The sequence below is a fragment of the Stenella coeruleoalba genome (assembly GCF_951394435.1).
Source record: "Stenella coeruleoalba genome assembly, chromosome: 12".
Lineage (NCBI taxonomy): Eukaryota > Metazoa > Chordata > Mammalia > Artiodactyla > Delphinidae > Stenella > Stenella coeruleoalba.
Window position 1 is genome coordinate 30,318,414 of NC_137158.1, and position 24,865 is coordinate 30,343,278.

Consider the following 24,865-nt stretch of genomic DNA (forward strand, 5'->3'; position numbering starts at 1 on the left):
TGACATTTTAACACAGGTATGCCTTGCTAATATGCTCTATAACTTCTAATTTACTTATGAAAAATTAACATGGGTATTACATATGGATTGCAAATATTTTCAAAGTGCTAGAATACATTAAAAGCCTTAAACCTAAAACTAGAAATACTAATTTTATTTCTGATGAAAAAAGAGAGACTCTAAAATCTTAGTGTTTCCAGGTCAGCTTTAGGAAATTAAGTAGTATTACAAAGCAGGTGCAATATTGCCTGGTGAATTGGGAAGCAAGGACCCTGATTTCTAGACTCTGCTTTTAATTGTTTGACTTTAGACAGTGAACCTGCAAAATGAAGGAGTTGAATCTGGTCCTGACTAAAGTACCATCTAATGCTATTGGATGCTTCAATGAGCAGAAGTCCCAATTATCATTAATAGAAATGTGCAGTCTAAACTGCAGCATAAACCAACTTGACTTTATGCAATGCAGAACGCACCAAGATCAAATATGTCCTTAAAAAATAATTATATACAACTAAAATCTGACAAAGGTTGGTGTTACAGGTTGAATTATATTCCCTCAAAATGCCTGTGTTGAAGTCCTAACCCCCAGTACCTCCAAATGTGACTTACTTGGAGATAGGGCCTTTAAAGAGGTAATTAAGGGGAGAGGAGCTTCAAGATGGCGGAAGAGTAAGACGTGGAGATCACCTTCCTCTCCACAAATACATCAGAAATACATCTACATGTGGAACAACTCCTACAGAACACCTACTGAACGCTGGCAGAAGACCTCAGACTTCCCAAAAGGCAAGAAAATCCCCACGTACCTGGGTAGGGCAAAAGAAAAAAGAATAAACAGAGACAAAAGAATAGGGACGGAACCTGCACCAGTGGGAGGGAGCTGTGAAGGAGGAAAAGTTTCTACACGCTAGAAGCCCCTTCACGAGTGGAAACTGTGGGTGGCGGAGGGGGGAAGCTTCAGAGCCACTGAGGAGAGCACAGCCACTGGGTGCGGAGGGCAAAGCGGAGAGATTCCCGCACAGAGGATCGGGGCCGACCAGCACTCACCAGCCCGAGAGGCTTGTCTGCTCACCCGCCGGGGCGGGTGGGGGCTGGGAGCTGAGGCTCAGACTTCGGAGGTCAGATCCCAGGGAGAGGACTGGGGTTGGCGGTGTGAACACAGCCTGCAGGGGGTTAGTGCACCACGGCTAGCTGGGACGGAGTCTGGGAAAAGGCCAGGAGCTGCCGAAGAGGCAAGAGACTTTTTCTTCCCTCTGTTTCCTGGTGTGCGAGGAGAGGGGATTAAGAGCGCTGCTTAAAGGAGCTCCAGAGACGGGCGCGAGCCGCAGCTATCAGCACGGACCCCAGAGACAGGCATGGGATGCTAAGGCTGCTGCTGCTGCCACCAAGAAGCCTGTGTGCGAGCACAGGTCACTATCCACACCCCCCTTCCGGGGAGCCTGTGCAGCCTGTCACTGCCAGGGTCCTGTGATCCAGGGACAACTTCCCTGGGAGAACACACGGTGCGCTTCAGCCTAGTGCAATGTCATGCTGGCCGCTGCAGCCACAGGCTCGCCCCGCATCCGTGCCCCTCCCTCCTCCCGGCCTGAGTGAGCCAGAACCCCCGAATCAGCTGCTTTTTTAACCCTGTCCTTCTGAGCGAAGAACAGACGCCATCAGGCGACCGACACGCAGAGGCGGGTCCAAATCCAAAGCTGAACCCCAGGAGCTGTGCAAACAAAGAAGAGAAAGGGATATCTCTCCCAGCAGCCTCAGGAGCAGCAGATTAAAGCTCCGCAATCAACTTGAAGTACCCTGCATCTGTGGAACACCTGAATAGACAAGGAATCATCCCAAATTGAGGAGGTGGACATTGGTAGTAAAGATATATATATATTTTTTCCCCTTTTTCTCTTTTTGTGAGTGTGTATGTGTATGCTTCTGTGTGTAATTTTGTCTCTACAGCTTTGCTTTTACCATTTGTCCTAGGATTCTGTCTGTCCGTTTTTTTTTTTACTTAAAAAATTTTTTTTCTTAATGACTTTTACTTTAATAACTTTGTTTTATTTTATTTTATCTTCTTATCTTCTTTCTATTTTTTCTCCCTTTTATTCTGAGCTGTGTGGATGAAAGGCTCTTGGTGCTCTAGCCAGGCATCAGGGCTGTGCCTCTGAGGTGGGACAGCCAAGTTCAGGACACTGGTCCACAAGAGACCTCCCAGCTCCACGTAATATCAAACGGTGAAAATCTCCCAGAAATCTCCATCTCAACGCCAAGACCAAGCCTCACTCAATGACCAGCAAGCTACACTGCAGGACACCCTATGCCAAACAACTAGCAAGACAGGAACACAACCCCATCCATTAGCAGAGAGGCTGCCTAAAATCATAATAAGGCCACAGACACCCCAAAACACATGACCAGATGTGGACCTGCCCACCAGAAAGACAAGATCCAGCCTCATCCAACAAAACACAGGCACTAGTCCCCTCCACCAGGAAGCCTACACAACCCACTGAACCAAACATAGCAACTGGGGACAGACACCAAAAACGATGTGAACTACGAACCTGCAGCCTGCGAAAAGGAGACCCCAAACACAGTAAGTTAAACAAAATGAGAAGACAGAAAAACACACCACAGATGAAGGAGCAAGGCAAAAACCCACCAGACCTAACAAATGAAGAGAAAATAGGCAGTCTACCTGAAAAAGAATTCAGAATACGGCTTCCCTGGTGGCGCAGTGGTTGGGGGTCCGCCTGCTAGTGTGGCGGACGTGGGTTCGTGCCCCAGTCCCATGGGCCATGGCTGCTGGGCCTGTGCATCTGGGGCCTGTGCTCCGCAACGGGAGGGGCCGCGGCAGTGGGGGGCCTACGTACCACAAAATAATAATAATAATTTTTTTAAAAAAATTCAGAATAATGATAGTAAAGATGATCCAAAATCTTGGAAATAGAATAGAGAAAATACAAGAAACATTTAAGAAGGACCTAGAAGAACTAAAGAGTAAACAAACAGTGATGAACAACACAGTAAATGAATTTTAAAATTCTCTAGAAGGAATCAATAGCAGAATAACTGAGGCAGAAGAATGGATAAGTGACCTTGAAGATAAAATACTGGAAATAACTACTGCAGAGCAGAATAAAGAAAAAAGAATGAAAATAACTGAGGACAGTCTCAGAGACCTCTGGGACAACATTAAACGCACCAACATTCGAATTATAGGGGTCCCAGAGGAAGAGAAAAAGAAAGGGACTGAGAAAATATTTGAAGAGTTTATAGTTGAAAACTTCCCTAATACGGGAAAGGAAATAGTTAATCAAGTCCAGGAAGCACAGAGAGCCCGATACAGGATAAATCCAAGGAGAAACATACCAAGACACATATTAATCAAACTATCAAAAATTAAATACAAAGAAAAAAATATTAAAAGCAGTAAGGGAAAAACAACAAATAACACACAAGGGAATCCCCATAAGGTTAACAGCTGATCTTTCAGCAGAAACTCTGCAAGCCAGAAGGAAGTGGCAGGACATATTTAAAGTGATGAAGGAGAAAAACCTACAACCAAGATTACTCTACCAGCAAGGATCTCATTCAGATTTGATGGAGAAATTAAAACCTTTAAGACAAGCAAAAGCTAAGAGAATTCAGCACCACCAAACCAGCTTTACAACAAATGCTAAAGGAACTTCTCTAGGCAGGAAACACAAGGGAAGGAAAAGACCTACAATAACAAACCCAAAACAATTAAGAAAATGGTAATAGGAACATACATATCGATAATTAACTTAAATGTAATTGGATTAAATGCTCCAACCAAAAGACATAGACTGGCTGAATGGATACAAAAACAGGACCCATATATATGCTGTCTACAAGAGACCCACTTCAGACCTAGGGACACATACAAACTGAAAGTGAGGGGATGGAAAAAGATATTCCATGCAAATGGAAATCAAAAGAAAGCTGCAGTAGCAATTCTCATATCAGACAAAAGAGACTTTAAAATAAAGACTATTACAGGAGACAAAGAAGGACACTAGATAATGATCAAGGGATCAATCCAAGAAGATATAACAATTGTAAATATTTATGCACCCAATATAGGAGTACCTCAATACGCAAATACTAACAGCCATAAAATGGGAAATGGACAGTAACACATTCATAGTAGGGGACTTTAACACCCCACTTTCACCAATGGACAGATCATCCAAAATGAAAATAAATAAGGAAACACAAGGTTTAAATGATACATTAAACACGATGGACTTAATTGATATTTATAGGACATTCCATCCAAAAACTACAAAATACACATTCTTCTCAAGTGCTCATGGAACATTCTCCAGGATAGATCATATCTTGGGTCACAAATCAAGCCTTGGTAAATTTAAGAAAATTGAAATCATATCAAGTATCTTTTCTGACCACAACACTATGAGACTAGATATCAATTACAGGAAAAAAAAAACTGTAAAAAATACAAACACATGGAGGCTAAACAATACGCTACTTAATAACCAAGAGATCACTGAAGAAATAAAAGAGGAAATCAGAAAATACCTAGAAACAAATGACAATGAAAACATGACGACCCAAAACCTATGGGATGCAGCAAAAGTAGTTCTAAGAGGGAAGTTTATAGCAATACAATCCTACCTTAAGAAACAAGAAACATCTCAAATAAGCAACCTAACCTTACACCTAAAGCAATTAGAGAAAGAAGAACAAATAAACCCCAAAGTTAGCAGAAGGAAAGAAATCATAGAGATCAGATCAGAAATAAATGAAAAAGAAATGAAGGAGACGATAGCAAAGATCAATAAAACTAAAAGCTGGTTCTTTGAGAAGACAAACAAAATTGATAAACCATTAGCCAGATTCATCAAGAAAAAAAGGGAGAAGACTCAAATCAATAGAATTAGAAATGAAAAAGGAGAAGTAACAACTGACACTGCAGAAATACAAAGGTTCATGGGAGATTGCTACAAGCAACTCTATGCCAGTAAAATGGACAACCTGGAAGAAATGGACAAATTCTTAGAAATGCACAAACTTCTGAGACTGAACCAGGAAGAATTAGAAAATATAAACAGACAATCACACGCCCTGAAATTGAAACTGTGATTAAAAATCTTCCAACAAACAAAAGCTCAGGACCAGACGGTTTCACAGGCGAATTCTATCAAACATTTAGAGAAGAGCTATCACCTATCCTTCTCACACTCTTCCAAAATATAGCAGAGGGAAGAACACTCTCAAACTCATTCTATGAGGCCACCATCACCCTGATACCAAATCCAGACAAAGATGTCACAAAGAAAGAAAACTACAGGCCAATATCACTGATGAACATAGATGCAAAAATCCTCAACAAAATACTAGCAAACAGAATCCAACAGCACTTTAAAAGGATCATACACCATGATCAAGTGGGGTTTGTCCCAGGAATGCAAGCATTCTTCAATATATGCAAATCAATCAGTGTGATATACCATATTAACAAACTGAAGGAGAAAAACCATATGATCATCTCAATCGATGCAGAGAAAGCTTTCAACAAAATTCAATACCCATTTATGATAAAAACCCTGAAGAAGGTAGGCATAGAGGGAACTTTCCTCAACATAATAAAGGCCATATATGACAAACCCACAGCCAACATCGTCCTCAATGGTGAAAAACTGAAAGCATTTCCACTAAGATCAGGAACAAGACCACTATTACTCAACATAGTTTTGGAAGTTTTAGCCACAGCAATCAGAGAAGAAAAGGAAATAAAAGGAATCCAAATCGGAAAAGAAGAAGTAATGCTGTCACTGTTTGCAGATGACATGATACTATACATAGAGAATCCTAAAGATGCTACCAGAAAACTACTAGAGCTAATCAATGAATTTGGTAAAGTAGCAGGGTACAAAATTAATGCAGAGAAATCTCCAGCATTCCTATACACTAATGATGAAAAATCTGAAAGTGAAATTAAGAAAACACTCCCATTTACCATTGCAACAAAAAGAATAAAATATCTAGGAATAAACCTACCTAAGGAGACAAAAGAACTGTATGCAGAAAATTATAAGACACTGATGAAAGAAATTAAAGATGATACAAATAGATGGAGAGATATACCATGTTCTTGGATTTGAAGAATCAACATTGTGAAAATGACTCTACTACCCAAAGCAATCTACAGATTCAATGCAATCCCTATCAAACTACCACTGGCATTTTTCATGGGGGCACGAACCCATGTCCCCTGCATCGGCAGGCAGACTCTCAACCACTGCGTCACCAGGGAAGCCCCTATTATTATATTTTTAACATCTTTATTGGAGTATAATTGCTTTATAATGGTGTGTTAATTTCTGCTTTATAACAAAGTGAATCAGTTACACATATGCATATGTTCCCATATCTCTTCCCTCTTGCATCTCCCTCCCTCCCACCCTCCCTATCCCACCCCTCTAGGTGGTCACAAAGCACTGAGCTGATCTCACTGTGCTATGTGGCTGCTTCCCACTAGCTATCTATTTTACGTTTGGTAGTGTATATACGTCCATGCCACTCTCTCACTTTGTCACAGCTTACCCTTCCCCCTCCCCATATCCTCAAGTCCATTCTCTAGTAGGTCTGTATCTTTATTCCTTTCCTGACCCTAGGTTCTTAATGAACAATTTTTTGTTTGTTTCTTTGTTTTAGATTCCATATATATGTGTTAGCATACGGTATTTGTCTTTCTCTTTCTGACTTACTTCACTCTGTATGACAGACTCTAGGTCCATCCACCTCATTACAAATAGCTCAATTTCGTTTCTTTTTATGGCTGAGTAATATTCCATTGTATATATGTGCCACATCTTCTTTATCCATTCATCCGATGATGGACACTTAGGTTGTTTCCATCTCCTGGCTATTGTAAATAGAGCTGCAATGAACATTTTGGTACATGACTCTTTTTGAATTATTGGAGCCTTAATTTTTTGAGTAGCTAATTCCTTTTACATGATTTTCCCCTTAAATGGCAGCTTCATTCTCCTTGAGACAGTAGCATTAATTAAGACAAACCCTGATCAGCAAGGCTTTCATCTCTCCCTCCTATGAATTCTCATTGCATTGTGTTTATACTTCTTAGGGCACTTATTAAATTCTGCTCTGTAGTGGGGTAATTTGTACACTTCTCTTATCCCAATGGGAAGCAAGGACTACATTCATTCCTTATCATAACACTTACCTCTGTACCTAGCTCAGAGGCTTGCACTCAATTAGTACTCAGTAATATTCATCAAACAGAATTGAACTAAATTACCATTCAATAAACCGCTGAAGTGTTATTTTGCCTTTTAGGTCATAGGCAAATACCTACCTCAGTAGGAAACTAAGTAAGGAAGACTGCGTTCACACTGAGAGTCATGAGAGATGAGTTTGGAGAGATTAAGCAGTCATGGAGTTACTTATAATTCAAGGAACTTGGATTTTATCCTAGGGGTGATGAAATGAATTTAAAGCAGGGGAACAACAGTTTCACAGTTGCATTTTTTTAGAAAAATTAGTCTGGGTGCCAGTTGGAAAACGAATTATAGAGAGTCATGACAGAGGCCAGAAGCTGCAGGTGGGGGTAAGTTAGAGAACAGTGAAGAGGTGTCTGACTTTTTTGGTCTTTGTAATTGGGAGATTAGTGGAATCATTGTCAAACCAACCAAAGTACAACTGGGCAAGGTATAAAGGTGAAGAGTGAAAAAAATTTTTTCTTTTTCATTGAAATAGTAAGCATATTATACTAAAGTATGTAAAATGCTTTATTTTGAAATGAACAGCTTGATGTATTTGTACATAGGTATATACTTAATGCAATGTCTGCCCAGATTAAAACAGATAACACTTTTAGTACCTCTCATGTCCCTTCTTAATCAATAAGTTATTAATTACAAGGGAAAAACTAGTAATTTTACAGAGAAAATATGGCAGATACCACCTTAAACAAGCTGTCAAAGTTAACATCATCCAAATGAGACAAATTGACAGCATGCATTACCTGATATGATGCACTGCAAAGGGCAAAGATGACAACAAATTCTTTGACACTTTTCCCATTAGGACGTATGGCCTATGCCCCCTACCCTTGAATCAAGCCATGCTCTGACTGCACTGACAAATAGAGTAAAGAAGTGATGCTCTGACAATTTCTGACGGTTCTTCTTTCTTTGTCCTGCAACATTTGCTTTTGGAACCCAGCCAGTCACCATGCTATAAGAAGCCCATGCCACATGGAGAGCTTGCCTACAGATGCTCTGATCCAGTCTTGGCTAAACTCTCAGCCAACAACTAGCATCGACTGCCTGTCATGTGAGTGGGCCATCTTGGATGCCCAGCCCAGTTTAGCCTTCAGATAACACCAGTCCCAACCATACCTACATGAGAGATCACAAGGGAAAACTGCCCAGCTGAGCTCCAACAATCTACAAAACCCTGAAAGATAATAAGGAATTGTTTTTCTTAAGCTGCTAGATTTTGAGATGATTTGTTGTGGACCAATAGATAACTAAAACAGCAGCTAATGTTGTAAAACTGTAAGTTCCATGAGATTTTGTTATCTTCCCTGCTGAGTCCCTAGCTTCTAGAACAGTGCCTGGCACACAGTAAATAGAGCAATAAATATTTGTGGTGATGAATAAATAAATGAATAGTTATTACTGATTTGAGGAAATGATTTGAAAAGCCACTTCTCTCTTAAACACTACAAAGCAAAGTTGAAATGTTTGTCTTCTTTTGGCGTAACAAATTACTTGAGCAAGCAAAGTTTTAATAAATCGTGCTATTAATCTTATACCTACATGCAGAAGTGGGTCACACATTTGACCTACCTAAAAGTGGGTCTCTTAATAAATAGAATGTGGCAACCTAAATATTTAATAAAGGGCTCATTAAGGATGTTGTCTTAAAGGCTTTAGAATCTCTTAAATCTGGTCCTTTTAAAATCTTTTATGTTAATTTTTCTGTTCCTCCTAAAACACCATGGTCAGCAACAATAGGAAAAATATGTAACAAGAATAACCAAAGAGGAGAAAAGATGCTCATTCGCTTTGGTGACATTGTGGTATTTTAAGTGGTTTTCCATTTCTAAGCACCTTATCTGAACCAACAGCATCAGCTGTGGACCAGCACTAGGAACAGAAAGGCTGAAATAGAAATGATTGAATAACAGATAATGGCCTAAGGAGCAGTAAATAGAGTTAGTAAGAATTGAATACTCTCTGCAGGGGTTTCCCTACACCAATAAAAATCTAAATAATAAATAGGAGCCCACTTGTTTCTTAATTGAAAAATTAAAATGCAGCATCTGTTTACTCACTAATTCATATAAATTTGTGTGAAATCATAATGCCATATATTGAAAAAACTAAACTAAACGAAAAATAAAATTTAAATATTACACAAAACCATACTACTGTGCAATAAGCCTCATTGAAAAATGAAAGGAAACTATAGATAATTACAGAATAAAAATAATGAACTTCATTATATAGTTCAGTTAAATTATTAGATTAATTTAACTGAACTATTATGCTTACCTAGAAATGCAGGAAGGCATTTAAAGAAAAATCTGGCTATGATATTTCCCATGCATAAGTGCTACAAAGTATACTAAAAGAGCAAAACTGCTCAAAATCATTATCTCTAAATGGAATTTTTACTACCAAACATATATTACATTTAATCATTACTTACTCTTCTGGAATAAGGAGGAGGCCTGAGGCTTATTTTACAAATCAATTAAATACTGCTTATTTTTTTTTCCTCAGTGACCCCCCCCACCTCCGTTTCCTGATGTGAATGTCAGTAAGCAATCCTACACATAAATCCTTTCATTAGTTTATTTTCTTTGGAGCCACAGCAGAGTTCATTGTCATTCAGGTGCCATTGTGGTGGCTTTCTTCTTTCAAAATTAGATAACATTTCCAAAGGTTATATTCTCTCACACAGCCAAGAAATATTCCTGCTCCTCAAGACTGTGCACTGTTACCTATTTCCTTTCATCTCAGGGAATACTTCTCAATATCCAAGTACTGGTTTATTCCATTTGACTAAATTCTTGTCTCCAAATTACCCATCTTTATAGTGCTGTACACATTGCCTTTTTCCTCACAGGAAGTAAGGAAGAATCAATTTTGGTGTTATCCGCTATGTACTTCACAACATTAATACATTAAAACTTACAGAACTTCATCTCTGCTCAGGATTCTGTTCTTCTAACTTCTACAATTCTTCTCATGTATGCTCCCCAAGACATAGTTCTATTGTTGGAGTGCTGACAATGGCAAAGAAAAACCATGGAATTAGTCACCCAAATGCTCTGAATGTAAAGCTTTGGTTTTTATACATGGACTATTGTCCCAATTGTCCTAATGTAATTGGTGCCCTTTTCACTCTCAAAAGTGTTCTAGTTTGGCCAGTAAATTATATGGTGACCCTATTAATGATAGAACTCTGCCAAATCCACCCACTTGGGCAGCATTCCTGAATCAGCTTTCTGGATCCAAGTTCTCCTGCCCACCCTATGATTAACCTCCCTGCCTCTTCCCCTGACCCTGCTAACCCAAACCTTTTCATCTCAAGGAACTCTTTCCTTCTTCCCTTTTTCGTGCCCTGGAAAGCTTCTCTCCTTCAAACTCCTTCAAATTCACCCTCCTAACTCTTGCTCCTTTTCTTCTTTCACAGGAAACTTTAAACCCAGACAATGCTGATATTCAAACTGCACAGATGGTCTGCACAATTTGGACAGTCTGGTGCCACACTGGCCATTAAATATTTTCAAAACATCCTGATCCAAAGCTCATCAACAGAGGAGTCTCTCACCCTTACTAAAGCAGTCAACGACAGCAGAGAAGGCCCAGACACCAATCTTTCCAGAGGTCCACAGACGATTCTCATACACAGTGGGCACTGAGTCATCCTGGCTTCACATGGCCTAGGCACCTTGAGAGCCATCTCACTTAATTCCTTTTTTTTTTTTTTAAATTTTTTACAATGTTGTGTTAGTTTCTGCTGTATAACAAAGTGGATCAGCTATATGTATACATATATCCCCATATCCCCTCCCTCTTGCGTCTCCCTCCCACCCTCCCTATCCCACCCCTCTAGGTGGTTACAAAGCACAGAGCTGATCTCCCCGTGCTTTGCAGCTGCTTCCCACTGGCTATCTATTTTACATTTGGTAGTGTGTATATGTCAGCGCTACTCTCTCACTTCGTCCTAGCTTCCCCTTCCCTCCCTCCCCATGTCCTCAAGTCCATTCTCTACGTCTTTGTCTTTATTCCTGTACTGCCCCTAGGTTCATCAGAACCCTTTTTTTTTTTTTAGATTCCATATATATGTGTTAGCATATGGTATTTGTTTGTCTCTTTATGACTTACTTCACTCCGTATGACAGACTCTAGGTCCATCCACCTCACTACAAGTAACTCAATTTGTTTCTTTTTATGGCTGAGTAATATTCCATTGTATATATGTGCCCTATCTTCTTTATCCATTCATCTGTCAATGGACACTTAGGTTGCTTCCATGTGCTGGCTATTGTAAATAGTGCTGCAATGAACATTGTGGTACATGTCTCTTTTTGAATTATGGTTTTCTCAGGGTATATGCCCAGTAGTGGGATTGCTGGGTCATATGGTAGTTCTATTTTTACTTTTTAAGGAACCTCCACGCTGTTCTTCAGAGTGGTTGTATCAATTTACATTCCCACCAACAGTGCAAGAGGCTTCCCTTTTCTTCATACGCTCTCCAGGATTTATTGTTTGCAGCTTTTTTGATGATGGACATTCTGACTTGTGTGAGGTGATACCTCATTGTAGGTTTGATTTCCATTTCTCTAATGATTAGTGATGTTGAGCATCCTTTCATGTGTTTGTTGGCAATCTGTATATCTTCTTTGGAGAAGTGTCTATTTAGGTCTATTTAGGTCTTCTGCCCATTTTTGGATTGGGTTTTTTGTTTTTTTGATACTGAGCTGCATGAGCTGCTTGTATATTTTTGAGATTAATCCTTTGTCGGTTGCTTTGTTTGCAAATATTTTCTCCCATTCTGAGGGTTGTCTTTTCGTCTTCTTTATGGTTTCCTTTGCCATGCAAAAGCTTTTAAGTTTCATTAGGTCCCATTTGTTTATTTTTGTTTTTATTATCATTACTCTAAGAGTGGGACAAAAAGGACCTTGCTGTGATTTATGTCATAGTGTTCTATGTTTTCCTCTAAGAGTTTTATAGTGTCTGGCCTTACATTTAGGTCCTTAATCCATTTTGAGTTTATTTTTGTGTATGGTGTTAGGAAGTGTTCTAATTTCTTTCTTTTACATGTAGCTGTCCAGTTTTCCCAGCACCACTTATTGAAGAAGCTGTCTCTTCTCCACTCTATATTCTTGACTCCTTTGTCAAAGATGAGGTGACCATATGTGTGGGGGTTTATCTCTGGGCTTTCTATCCTGTTCCACTGATCTATATTTCTGTTTTTGTGTATCTTTGTAGTATAGTCTGAAGTCTGAGAGCCTGATTCCTCAGCTCCATTTTTCTTTCTCCAGGTTGCTTTGGCTGTTTGGGGTTTTTGCGTTTCCATACAAATTGTGAAATTTTTTGTTCTACTTCTGTGAAAAATGCCATTGGCAGATTGATAGGGATTGCATTGAATCTGTCAATTGCTTTGGGTAGTAGAGTCATTTTCACAATGTTGATTCTTCCAATCCAATAACATGGTATATCTCTCCATCTGTTTGTATCATCTTTAATTTCTTTCAACAGTGTCTTATAGTTTTCTGCATACAGGTCTTTTGTCTCCTTAGGTAGGTTTATTCCTAGGTATTTTATTCTTTTTGTTGCAGTGATAAATGGGAATTTTTCCTGAATTTCTCTTTCAGATTTTTCAGCCTTAGTGTACAGGAATGCAAGAGATTTCTCTGCATTAATTTTTTATCCTGCTACTTTACCAATTCATTGATTAGCTCTAGTAGTTTTCTGGTAGCATCTTTAGGATTCTCTATGTAGAGTATCATGTCATCTGCAAACAGTGACAGTTTTACTTCTTCTTTTCGGATTTGGATTCCTTTTATTTCTTTTTCTTCTCTGACTGCTGTGGCTAAAACTTCCAAAACTATGTTGACTAATAGTGGTGAGAGTGGGCAACCTTGTCTTGTTCCTGATCTTAGTGGAAATGGTTTCAGTTTTTCACCATTGAGGACAACGTTGGCTGTGGGTTTGTCATATATGGCCTTTATTATGTTGAGGTAGTTTCCCTCTATGCCTACCTTCTTCAGGGTTTTTATCATAAATGGGTGTTGAATTTTGTCAGAACTTTTTCTGCATCTATTGAGATGATCATATGGTTTTTATTCTTCAATTTATTAATAAGGTGTATCACATTGATTGATTTGCATATACTGAAGAATCCTTGCATTCCTGGGACAAACCCCACTTGATCATGGTATATGATCCTTTCAGTGTGCTGCTGGATTCTGTTTGCTAGTATTTTGTTGAGGATTTTTGCATCTATGTTCATCAGTGATATTGGCCTGTAGTTTCTTTTTTGGTGACATCTTTGTCTGGTTTTGGTATCGGGGTGATGGTGGCCTCATAGAATGAGTTTGGGAGTGTTCCTTCCTCTGCAATGTTTTGCAATGTTTTGGAAGAGTTTGAGAAGGATGGGTGTTAGTTCTTCTCTGAATGTTTGATAGAATTTGCCTGTGAAGCTATCTGGTCCTGGGCTTTTGTTTGTTGGAATATTTTTAATCACAGTTTCAATTTCAGGACTTGTGACTGGTCTGTTTATATTTTCTATTATATCTGGGTTCAGTCTTGGAAGGTTGTGCTTTTCTCAGAATTTGTCCATTTCTTTCAGGTTGTCCATTTTATTGGCATACGGTTGCTTGCAGTAATCTCTCATGATCCTTTGTATATCTGCAGTGTCAGTTGTTACTTCTCCTTTTTCATTTCTAATTCTGTTGATTTGAGTCTTCCTCAGTTATTCTGCTACTGTTTCTTTCTAGAGAATTTTTAATTTCATTTATTGTGTTGTTCATCATTGTTTGTTTGCTCTTTAGTTCTTCTAGGTCCTTGTTAAATGCTTCTTGTATTTTCTCCATTCTATTTCCAAGATTTTGGATCATCTTTACTATCTGAATTCAGACTAAAGTCTGAATTCTTTTTCAGGTAGACTGCCTATTTCCTCTTCATCTGTTTGGTCTGGTGCGTTTTTACCTTGCTCCTTCATCTGCTGCGTATTTCTCTGTCTTCTCATTTTGTTTAACTTACTGTGTTTGGGGTCTCTTTTTCCCAGGCTGCAGGTTCGTTAATTCCCATTGTTTTTGGTGTCTGCCCCCAGTGGGTGAGGTTGTTTCAGTGGCTTGTGTAGGCTTCCTGGGGGAGGGGACTGGTGCCTGTTTTCTGGTCGGTGGGGCTGGATCTTGTCTTTCTGGTGGGCAGGGCCAAGTCCAGTGATGTGTTTTGGTGTGTCTGTGAACTTAGTATGATTTCAGGTAGCCTCTCTGCTAATGGGTGGGGTTGTGTTCCTGTCTTGCTAGTTGTTTTGTATGGAGTGCCCAGCACTGGAGCTTGCTGGCCATTGGGTGGGGCTGGGTCTTGGCGTTTAGAAGGAGATCTCTGGGAGAGTACTCACCGATTGATATTACGTGGAGCCAGGAGGTCTCTGGTGGATCAGTGTCCTGAACTCGGCTCTCCCACCTGAGAGGCTCAAGCCTGTCAGAGCATCAAGACCCTGTCAGTCACATGGCTCAGAGAGAAGGGAGAAGAAAGAAAAAAATAATAATAAAAAAATAGTAAAAAAATTTTTTTAATTATTAAAATAAAAATAGAAGAGAGCAACAAAAACAATAAATCCACCAATGATAACAAGCACTAAAAACTAAACTAAGATAAATATAAAAATCAAAACCAAATCAGTCTCAGACAGCAAACCCGAAGTCTACAGTTGCTCCCAAAGTCCACCACCTCAATTTGGGAACATCGTTGTCTACTCAGGTATTCTTCAGATTCAGCGTTCATCATGTTGATTGTGGGGATTTAATCTGCTGCTCCTGAGGCTGCAGGGAGAGATTTTCCTTTACCTCTTTGTTTGCACAGCTCCTGGGGTTCAGCTTTGGTTTTGGCCCCACCTCTGCATGTAGGCCACCCTCAGGAGTCTGTTCCCTGCTCACACAGGAGGGGGTTAAGCAGCAGCTGATTAGGGCTCTCTTGCTCACTCAGGCTGGGGAGAGGGAGGGGTATGGTAGTCATAATTGGAATGCAGGGAGAGCCTGTCGCAGCAGATGCCGCCATGACACTACAACAGCCTGAGGCGTGCCGTGTGTTCTCTGGGGAAGTTGTCCCTGGATCATGGGACACTGGCAGTGGCAGACTGCACAGGCTCCCAGCGGGGGGCAGGGGTTGGATACTGACCTGTGCTTGCACACAGGATTCTTGGTGGCAGCGTTAGCATTTCATGCCCTTCTCTGGTGTCCAAGCTGATAGCCGTGGTTCCCGCCCATCTCTGGAGCTCACTTAAGCAGTGCTGTGCCTTCTGTGGGAAGATGGGGAAGGAATCCCTTCTCCTCGTGCACCCTGAAACAATGGTCTCTTGCCTCTTAGGCAGGTCCAGACTTTTTCCCGGACTCCCTCCCAGCTAGCTGTGGCGCACTAGCCCCCTTCAGGCTGTGTTCACACAGCCAACCCCAGTCCTCTCCCTGGGATCTGACCTCCAAAGCCTGAGCCTCAGCTTCCAGCCCCTGCCCTCCCCGGTGGGTGAGCAGACAAGCCTCTCAGGCTGGTGACTGCTGGTCACCACCATTCCTCTGTGCGGGAATCTCTCCGCTTTGCCCTCTGCACCCTTGCTGCTGCGCTCTCCTCTGTGGCTCTGAAGCTTCCCCCCTGCCTGCCCCCTGTCTCTACCAGTGAAGGGGCTTCCCAGCGTGTGGAAGTTTTTCACTCTTCACAGCTCCCTCCCAGAGGTTCAGGTCCCATTCCTATTCTTTTGTCCGTTTTTTTTGTTTTTCCTTTTGCCCTATCCAGGTACGTGGGGATTTTCTTGCCTTTTGGGAAGTCTGAGGTCTTTGGCCAGCATTCGGTAGGTGTTCTGTAGGAGTTGTTCCACATGGAGATGTATTTCTGATGTATCTGTGGGGAGGAAAGTGATCTCCACGTCTTACTCCTCTGCCATCTTGAAGGTCCCTCCTCACTTAATTCTTATAATCCCACAGAAAGACAACATAGTGTTGTAGTTAGGAGCACAAGGTTTTGAAAATAACCTACAAGGGTTTAAATCCAGGTTCCAATGTTTGCTAGGTAATCTTTTAAAAGTTACTTTAGATTTCTATGTTTCAATTTTCCCTGTAAAATATGGTTAACAGTACTTACCCTCATGCCTATTAAATTTTCTTGATCAATGCCTAGTACAGTAACTGCTTTTAAGATGTTAGCAATTACCTGTTTTACAGTTGAGGACATTTCTAACATCACATGGCTAGACGGATGCTGAGATCTACATCTAGATTTTTCTGAATCTCAACTCCATGCCTTCTGTGACACCACTACTACCCAACACTCTCCTACCTGTAATAAAAAGCAGTAATAGGCCAATGAATGATATGGGAAGTACTTTATTTTATCATGTGACACACATAACAACAGCTATATTTACAGCCGCCTAATCACAGTGCAAATTTGAATAGGGAAGATGGATCAGAAATAGCAGTATTAGTGATTCAAGTACAAGTATTGACCTTTATTTGGTAAAAGAAAACAGTTTTGATAATTGAGTTATCGGAGTTTTAAAATACAATTTTATATTAAGAATTCTTTTTTTCTTAAAAGAACTAGTTTTGAACCAAATATAGGTAGGTATAGTTTATTCACATAATGGGACTGCACTTGAATACAGCTTAAAACTTACCCATCTCCGTCAGTTTTTCTCTTCTCAACATTACAAATGCCTCATTCCATCATCATGCTGAATTCCTCAGCAACTTCCATACCATTTCCAGGGAAATCCCTGGAAAGTAGGGAATGCCTGTCTTCCCTCAGAAAGACACTGATAACCTGGAATTTTTCTTACCACATTCTCTGAATATTCCCACAACTCACACCTTCTACACTTTTGAGATATATTTTTTGAAAAAAACATACCACTAGGACTTTGAAAGCCTAAATTCTGGGCCTGGCTATGTCATAAACTACAGAATAATCTTAGCTAGGTCATGAAACCTCCCCAGGCTGCTCTTCTCAGATGGAAAAAAATGAGTCGAATTTGTTCAGTCCTTTGTAGTCCTTTGTTATCTTATGTATCGTCACAGTAACCCTTTGATTTAATAAGGCAGCACTATACTTCTTATAGGGGAAATTCAATCTCAAAGAGGTTACACAATCTACCCAAAATCCCACAGGTAGTAATATGACAGAGCTCAAGTTACACAATCTCACTTAAGACACACTGTGCTCAGAAGTTTGTTAAATGGATGAAGCAGCAATTTCCCTTCCAGTGATCCCACTTTATATTTCTACTTGCTATTTTTTCTCTTCTTTCAACCAGCATTTAAATTAGAAAATAATATATGTATTTGATCACCAAATTCAATTTACCATAGTTCTCTGATTTATCCACTCTTTAAAATTTCCTTGTATTTCTATGCTAAGTCCAGAGAAAAGTTATTTTTTTCAGATAGGTTCCACTATGCCTGTCTCTCTGAAAGTTTTTGAACTTATGTTTGTCAAAGCAGAGACTGCTAAAATTTTAAATACACCAATTCCTGTTTATATTTTTAAAAAGTTATTTCATACATAAACTAACCACCAAAATTGGAAGGTGAAGCTTTGAATGTTAAACGAGGGATTCAGGACATTTCCCAAGAGGTTATATATCAATTTAAAGGCTGATGATATGATTTGCCTAAAGTATGATAACTCTTTTATTTATAATACATTTATACATGTGCTGATTAGTCATGCTAATAAGTTATTGCATAAGAACATATGCCTAAACCAAATTAAAGTTTAAAAGAGAACAAAATTAATTCTAACAGCAATCCTGAAAATTCAGCAGAGCTCAATAAATAGCATGCTCTCACAAGGAGGGAGCTTAACACATTTGGTAATTTATATAATTTAATATGCTAAAAATGAGAAAATAAACAGGGTACAGGGATGCAGAGTAAATAAAGGAAAAGTTATTTCAAGATTCTCTTCATTTTGATTGTATTGCTTTCTTGCCTTCAGGGGGTAAGATTTTAACTTCAAAAGTAACGAAATATTTGAGAAGGGAATTTACATCTTGCTGTTCTAGATGGTATTCTTCAGCTATTTTCTCAGCAGTCCATGTGTCTGGATAAAGTTTATGATTATTGAGAAGTGTCAGTGCCTCTACAATGGAAATTTTGCCTTTGGGAATGTTCTTAACATTCATCATGTCAGAATGATGGTCTTTTGGCAACCTGAACTCCTTTGGCTTCTGAGGTGTTCCAGCATCCTTTACCTAGTATCAAGAAACAAAAACCAAAAAATAAGCTTTCAAGATGAGAGCAAGGATTTGACATCTACTTCCATGATTCTAGAATTTCTATTCTTCTTCTTCAAATAAATACTACCCATGATTTTCTAAACTATATTTTCTCATTATAATGAGTCATAGTTCAATGGCACTTTTGCCATATCACCGTTTCATAACCATAAGTCAACCATTAGAAAATTTAGGTAGTTCTAGAAAATAATAATCAAATGTATACCATCCACTTACTACATTATTTCATATATATTAAAAGAACAACAATAATGCACTGATTAGAAGATAAAAAACTGCTTTAGAAGGGCAGGATTCTGATGCTGCTCTAACGGCGTACCTTGATAATCTCCATTCTGTTTCCTAGTTTTGTATTTCATATTCAGTGCCTCCAAACACCTTGAATGAATTCAAATATTGCTAGAGATCTTGCCTCTTCAGAGAAAATAAACTAATGCCTCTAAGACCGCAATAAATATAAGTAAAACTACCTATAACACCCATCTTTCCATCTGTCTGTCCCGCCCAAGCTTAACCCTTGCATTTGTGCTCTGTATTCCATTCCTCTATCAGCTACACCAACCATCCCTCTTTACCTTTCCTTTCAAATGCACCCTGCCTATTACTGCTGTTTGGTCAAAATATGAAAATGCTGTAGTCACCAAATTTTACACACCCACCAAACCCAAAAGCAACACTTTTTTTACGACCAGTTTCCTTCTTTTTAGTTCAACTTTAAAAGAGATACTTGTGATCTCAAATCCAGAAGATTAGATCTGCATCCAGAGGACACTTTGCAGGCTTTATCTGAACTCACTACAGCACCTGACATTGCTGACCACTCCCACGGACCCACAACTATCTTTCCTTTGGTTTCCATACCACCCCTCTCCTAGTTTTCCATCTGTCTCTGTAGTGGTTCCTTCTGTTTCCTTTGTGGACTATTTCCCTTCAGATGCCCCGTAAATGTTAGTGTGCACCAAATTCTAGCCCAGGCTGTCTTCTCACTCTACACATTCCTCCCAAGCAATCCCACACACCCCCTTATTATTATTATCTACGTGTTAATGACTCTCGAATGTGATCTCAAACCTCGACCTTTCTCCTGACTTCCAGATCCAAATTCCCAAATGACAAATGACATCTTTACTTGGATAATCTATAAGCACATCAAAATCAACATGTCCAAAACTGAACTTATCCCTTTCCTCTGAAAATCCAATACTATCCCCATATCCACTAGCTCGGTGACCATTACCACCCACCTCCCATATCCCACTCCAAAACCCAGAGCTTCTCTTACGTGATACCTTACACCTCCCCCTCTCTCTCATTATAGGCAATCAACGACCAAATCCTGCTGATACTACCAAAGTCCCTCTCAAACCCGTTCACTTCTCTCCCAGTCACTAAATCACCCTTGTCCAACCCAACGTCTCTTGCAGGAACTACTGCAAAACCCTGGTCTCCTCTAACTAGATAAAATGCATTTCGTTCCTTCCCAGCCCACTCTCAAAACTGTCCCCAGAATGAAGCAAATCTGATGTCACTGATCGACAGGAAACTCTTCAATGATTTCCCACCGCCCTCAGGATAAAACCCAAATTCCTTAGCAAGACAAATAAGGATCTTCATGATCTGGCCCCTATTACTCTCTACCCCACCTCATTTCTCCCAAATTCATCCCTCATACTTTCTCCTAACTGTACTGAACTCTAAAGGCATCACACTCTCTCCTACCTTCATACTGTAACTCTGGCCTGAAATACTCCTAACAACTTCTTCACTTTCCACTGATGTCCAGGGACATCACAAATCATTAAGAAAATTATGAACTGCCCAAAAGAAAAAAAGGTACAAAGAACATAAATAGGCACTTCAACCTTTTCTTCATTATCACTCGGCGTGAGTCTTTTCAGACTTTTCCTAATACCCCCCCCAAGAAATTTTAATACCACTGTATGTATCCTATGTATTATAACTACATTTCTGTGTTTTATACATAAGAAGTGTTTTTTGCTCCCCAAGAGCCAATTTTCGAATGAATAAGTACATGTGAGAGAAACAATACTTAGAAGTGTTATCTAACTCCTGCCTAAAAATAACATAAAGAACATGAACATCAACCCCTATACATATATTTCTTATGAGTATGTGATGATAATCGAACTCTATAACTGCTATTGTGTGCAACAATTTACATACCTTATTGTACATGAGTTTTATATCTCTTCTCTAGTGAAAATCATACTAATAACTTTATCTGTGCAAACCGTCTATTGCCTATCTACAGAGACAAGCAGAGAATTTTAGAATGGAAAGATAGGAATTGTCATTGGCAATTCCCTCTCCTTCAATCAAACTCTTCCTCCTACTTAGAACCTTCCTGCCCCACAAACTCATCTGGTTAACTCCCACCCATCCTTCAGGCCTGAGTTTGAATGTCACTTCCTCAGAAACCATCCCTGATCCTTCAGTCTCAAAAAAGTCCCTCTGATATGCTCACTGTGCCTATATTTCTCCTTCAGAGAGTCATTAGTAACTATGTACCTATGGTTGCTCATCTGTTTAATGCCTGTGTCCCTCACAACACTATAAGCACCGTGAAATCAAGGACTAGAGACGTTTTGTTCTTCTCTGTATGCAAAGCACTTGTGCCTGGCACTTACATACAGGTTCCCGTTCCCAGTGTATTCTGTGATCTCCCTATCTTTACGTATTCTATCTTAATAATATTCTTAAAAAACAAAATTTAAAAAAATCAAGCACCAACAACACAACACTAAAGGAATCTCTGATATTAAAACATACCTCAATCCACTGAAGTATGAGAAAATAGTATTAAAGCCCTCCCTTGGTCATTCCAATGACAATCACTAGAAGTACCGTACCAAATCTTACAAATTCTGAAATAATACCAAATAATTCACCGAGTTGCACACAATCAATACTTTCACAAGTCTTTTAGAATTTCGGAAAATATCCAATGAACGGAGGCATATGTGTCTGGCTTAGACTGCTGTACTTCAACTTTGCCAATGCTCTGCATTCTGGTCAGAAGCACACTGACAGTTTTACACTTGCAGAGTGCTCACTCTTTTTTACTATTTGCCACACTTCTCTTGGTCATTCTCCTGGAGCCCCAAAGGGTTAAATTATGTATTTACTCAATTAAAACACACATTACCTGAACAAAAGACACGGGATCTTTGGAATGGACATACACATCTTTTAGTAATGACAGCAGTTTGTCATCTTTTCTAGCAATTTCTCCCTTAATTTCTGGATGGCCTAAAGAAAGAAAAAGAATGTCACAATATTTAAAGCCAAAGAAAGTTTCCTCTAAGATCGTAAACACTTAACACAAGACAGTCACTTTTAACTTTTTGCTTAATCAACAATCACTCGAACACTACAGAACATGTTTTAAGTGTAACTCAAAATGCTAGGTCAAGCTCGGTGTCTATCAATCTGTGAAGACATCTAGAGAGTTCTCTTGCACACGATCCCTTCTGATTTTGATTCCCTGTATCAAGTCACTGAGCATTAAAGACAAAAGCCGGGGAGGGCGGGGGCAGCGGGGTCACAAGCTAACATCTCCAGGACTACGAAGTAGGCAGAGCCGCCGCCTCCACCGCGAGCGCAAGGGGACTGTCTCAATGTCACCGGCCTGGTGGCTCCCCCTTCCCGCGCTCGGCTGACCCGAGTGACTGCAGCCGACCCCGGTCACCCCCACCACTGGACGGAGGTCCACCGGCGTGGAACAGCCCAGCCCGCACAGGGAGCCCGCACCGCAAGGCCCCACGCGCCCTGGCACCACTTACTGCTCATCTGCTCTCGCAGGAGGTTCTTGGTGGAGGGGTGCCTCGGAGCGGGGGAGGGCTTCATCCTGCTGATTTCCCGTTCCGCCCGGTTCTCTAGGTTGAAATTCCTGATTGCGCGAGTCACCGCAGCCCCCATCTCTTCATAACATGATGCCCTTAAATTCACACCACACGTGGTTAAACACCGGCGCGGGCGACCTCCGGGACGCACCGGAGCATGAGCATGTCTGGGGTCGCTCTGGCCGCGCGCCGGAAAGCGGACGCTGATTGCGCGCCGTTCGCCCCCCAGCGGTCGGGAGGGCGCATGCAGCGTCTCCGCCCAGAGTATCTCAAAGGAAGCGCGCCTTCCTCCGGGGCCTGGATGTGCTCCCCCCTGTGGCCGCTTCCGGCGAGATGGGGCGGGACTTAAGGTTCGGACACACGATGGCTTACCTCTCCGGAGACTGGTGGAGTCGGGCGGGAAGTTTTAAAGCAGTTTCAAGTCGGGCCTCACCCCAGATTTTCTGATTTAATTCCTCCCAAGTGAGTTCCGGCATTGGTTCAAGCTTCCCTCGTGATTCCAAAGTTGCGGGCTGAGAAAGTCTAAGCAAATTGACCTTGAAGTCCTTTCACAGGTCAGTGCAACCAAAGAGGAAGCCAGTAAAAATGGAACTAATGGCACCAGGGTAACGGAAGATTCTAAAATGGCCCTTTCCTGCTTTTGTGAAAGGAAATAATGAAAGTTTAATCATTCTCCATGAATATTTGTTCTGTCACTCTTTTATTTAAATGTGCCTTATTTTCCTGTCCCCTTACCTGATGAGTTTGAATCTGAGCCGTGTTCTCTTTTACCATAATCTTTTACATCCCTCTCTCATAACCCATTTGATCTAATTGTATCGATTTCCGTTATGCTGACCTTTCCCTTCTCTTTGTGTATTTTTGATACTAATTTGTGTTATATCTCCATACTATTAAGTACTGAGTCACCGCGTCATTCCCTAGCCTATTTCTCCTTTATTCTGCTTTCCTCATTCTTTTTAAGCCAGGGAGACCTCCTTTAACTTAATGAAAGGAACAGACAATAGGGAAAAAACAAACCAAAAAAGCAAGTGCTGTACATATTTCCTTTCTCTTTCTCTCTGTCTCACTCCCTCTTTCCCTCTCTCCCTCTTCCTCCTCCTGTTTCTGAATGGATTATTGTGTTGTTGCTTTTCTTTAAGATTCTTTAGAAATATTGTCATTAATCCATAATCAAAGAACCCACTAGGAAGTAGCACAGTTTCCAAAGGTTACAGTATTTTTCAGACTGTGGCTGCAAGATCTGTTTTTAGTGTTCTCAGCTCTCCTTAGTGAAATGCAGGTGGCCTCGGCCTGCAGCGGCTTGAAGCAGGGTTTCAGTTCCTGGCCAGTGATTGAGGTCCGGTCGTGGCAGTGAGAGCACCGAATCCTAGCCACTAGACCAGTGGTCAGTGACAAGGCCCTGGTTCTACAGCTCTGCAGAAAAAGAATTCCCACAAAGACGGAAAGTAGTGAAACAAGTAAAGTATTTATTAGGAGAAAAAAAGAGTACAGTACATGTGGATAGACACATGGGTGGGTTCAGAGAGAGTCGCACCCTCGTGGCAGTTTGAATCACTTTTATGGGGCATTTGTTCCGGGTTTCCTTTGACCAATCATTCTGATTTGCCTGGTTCAAAGTCCGTATTTGGTATATCTCAGGATCTTCCCACGTGTGCACACACATCTCTTAGCCAAGATGGATTCTACCGAAGAGGCATATGGATACACAACATCACCTGGCATCACTCCCTTTCTGACCTCTAAGGAGACTTTCTATGCATGTGTAGTCGGGGTGGTCTCCTGACTTTGAGAATGAGGAATATGTGGTCTCATGTTCTACCTGGGCAGGGCCCAGCCTCCTCTCTCAATTGTCCTGTTATTCTTGTCTCAGAGTATCAGTCCACAGGAACGAACTCAAACCATTTGCCCTGGGGGCCCATCTACCTCCTGCCTCAAAGTTAAAAGCAATGAAATAATTGATGTAAAGATAATTGAATTGAGGTAATAATTTTTAAAAAGAATCTTGAAGTAAAGAAAGGGCCATTTTATTTAAAGAAAAATAAGGTAATTATTACATATAATAATAATAGCAAAAGTTTTATAAGGAACATAGCTTCCACCATTGATTATCATGAAATGTTTTTAACTGGAATTGGTAGTCGGAATTTATAGAGGCTAAAACCAGTGTTCTCTGGTAGAGTTAGTTGGAAAGTTGTCCTGAAGGTGGCAGGCTGCTCCAAGATTTCCATCTTTGAGACAAGCATGCCTATACCTAAGTGCTTTATAGCACAGGCATTCATATTTCTATGGATACCAATACATTTTCGTTTGCCTCATGTATCCATGTGTTTCAGCAATTATGGTAGCAATTCCATTCACTGCCTGTTAAAATATGTTAAAAGTGAAAAACTCATCTTCATAGAAATTCCACTATACTTCTGGCAGCATGAAAAAGTAATGTGAGACAGAAGTTACAGGAAGTG

At 40.4% G+C, this 24,865-nt stretch overlaps 2 protein-coding genes across 3 annotated transcripts in view; one reads left to right on the top strand and one right to left on the bottom strand.

Annotated features, from left to right (window-relative positions):
• Window positions 1-16,459: 16,459 nt before the first annotated feature.
• NDUFAF4 (NADH:ubiquinone oxidoreductase complex assembly factor 4) lies at window positions 16,460-23,037 on the bottom strand. 2 transcript variants are annotated; one of them, XM_079939799.1, is made up of 5 exons: window positions 22,773-23,037; window positions 22,341-22,495; window positions 21,704-21,807; window positions 18,289-18,492; window positions 16,460-16,577 (listed from the first exon to the last, which is right to left on the bottom strand). In XM_079939799.1, exons 1-5 carry the CDS (start codon window positions 22,874-22,876, stop codon window positions 16,530-16,532), a joined length of 615 nt encoding a protein of 204 aa, XP_079795925.1. In that variant the 5' UTR covers window positions 22,877-23,037; the 3' UTR covers window positions 16,460-16,529. The 2 variants fall into 2 exon arrangements, with proteins under 2 accessions (XP_079795925.1, XP_079795924.1); XM_079939798.1 differs by lacking the exon at window positions 16,460-16,577 and having other exon boundaries at window positions 16,603-18,492.
• Window positions 22,847-24,865, top strand: part of KLHL32 (kelch like family member 32) — a 266,625-nt gene continuing 264,606 nt past the window's right edge. The window contains exon 1 of the mRNA XM_079939791.1: window positions 22,847-22,954. The gene's annotated coding sequence lies outside the window, so the exon portion shown is untranslated. The remainder of the gene's footprint in view (window positions 22,955-24,865) is intronic.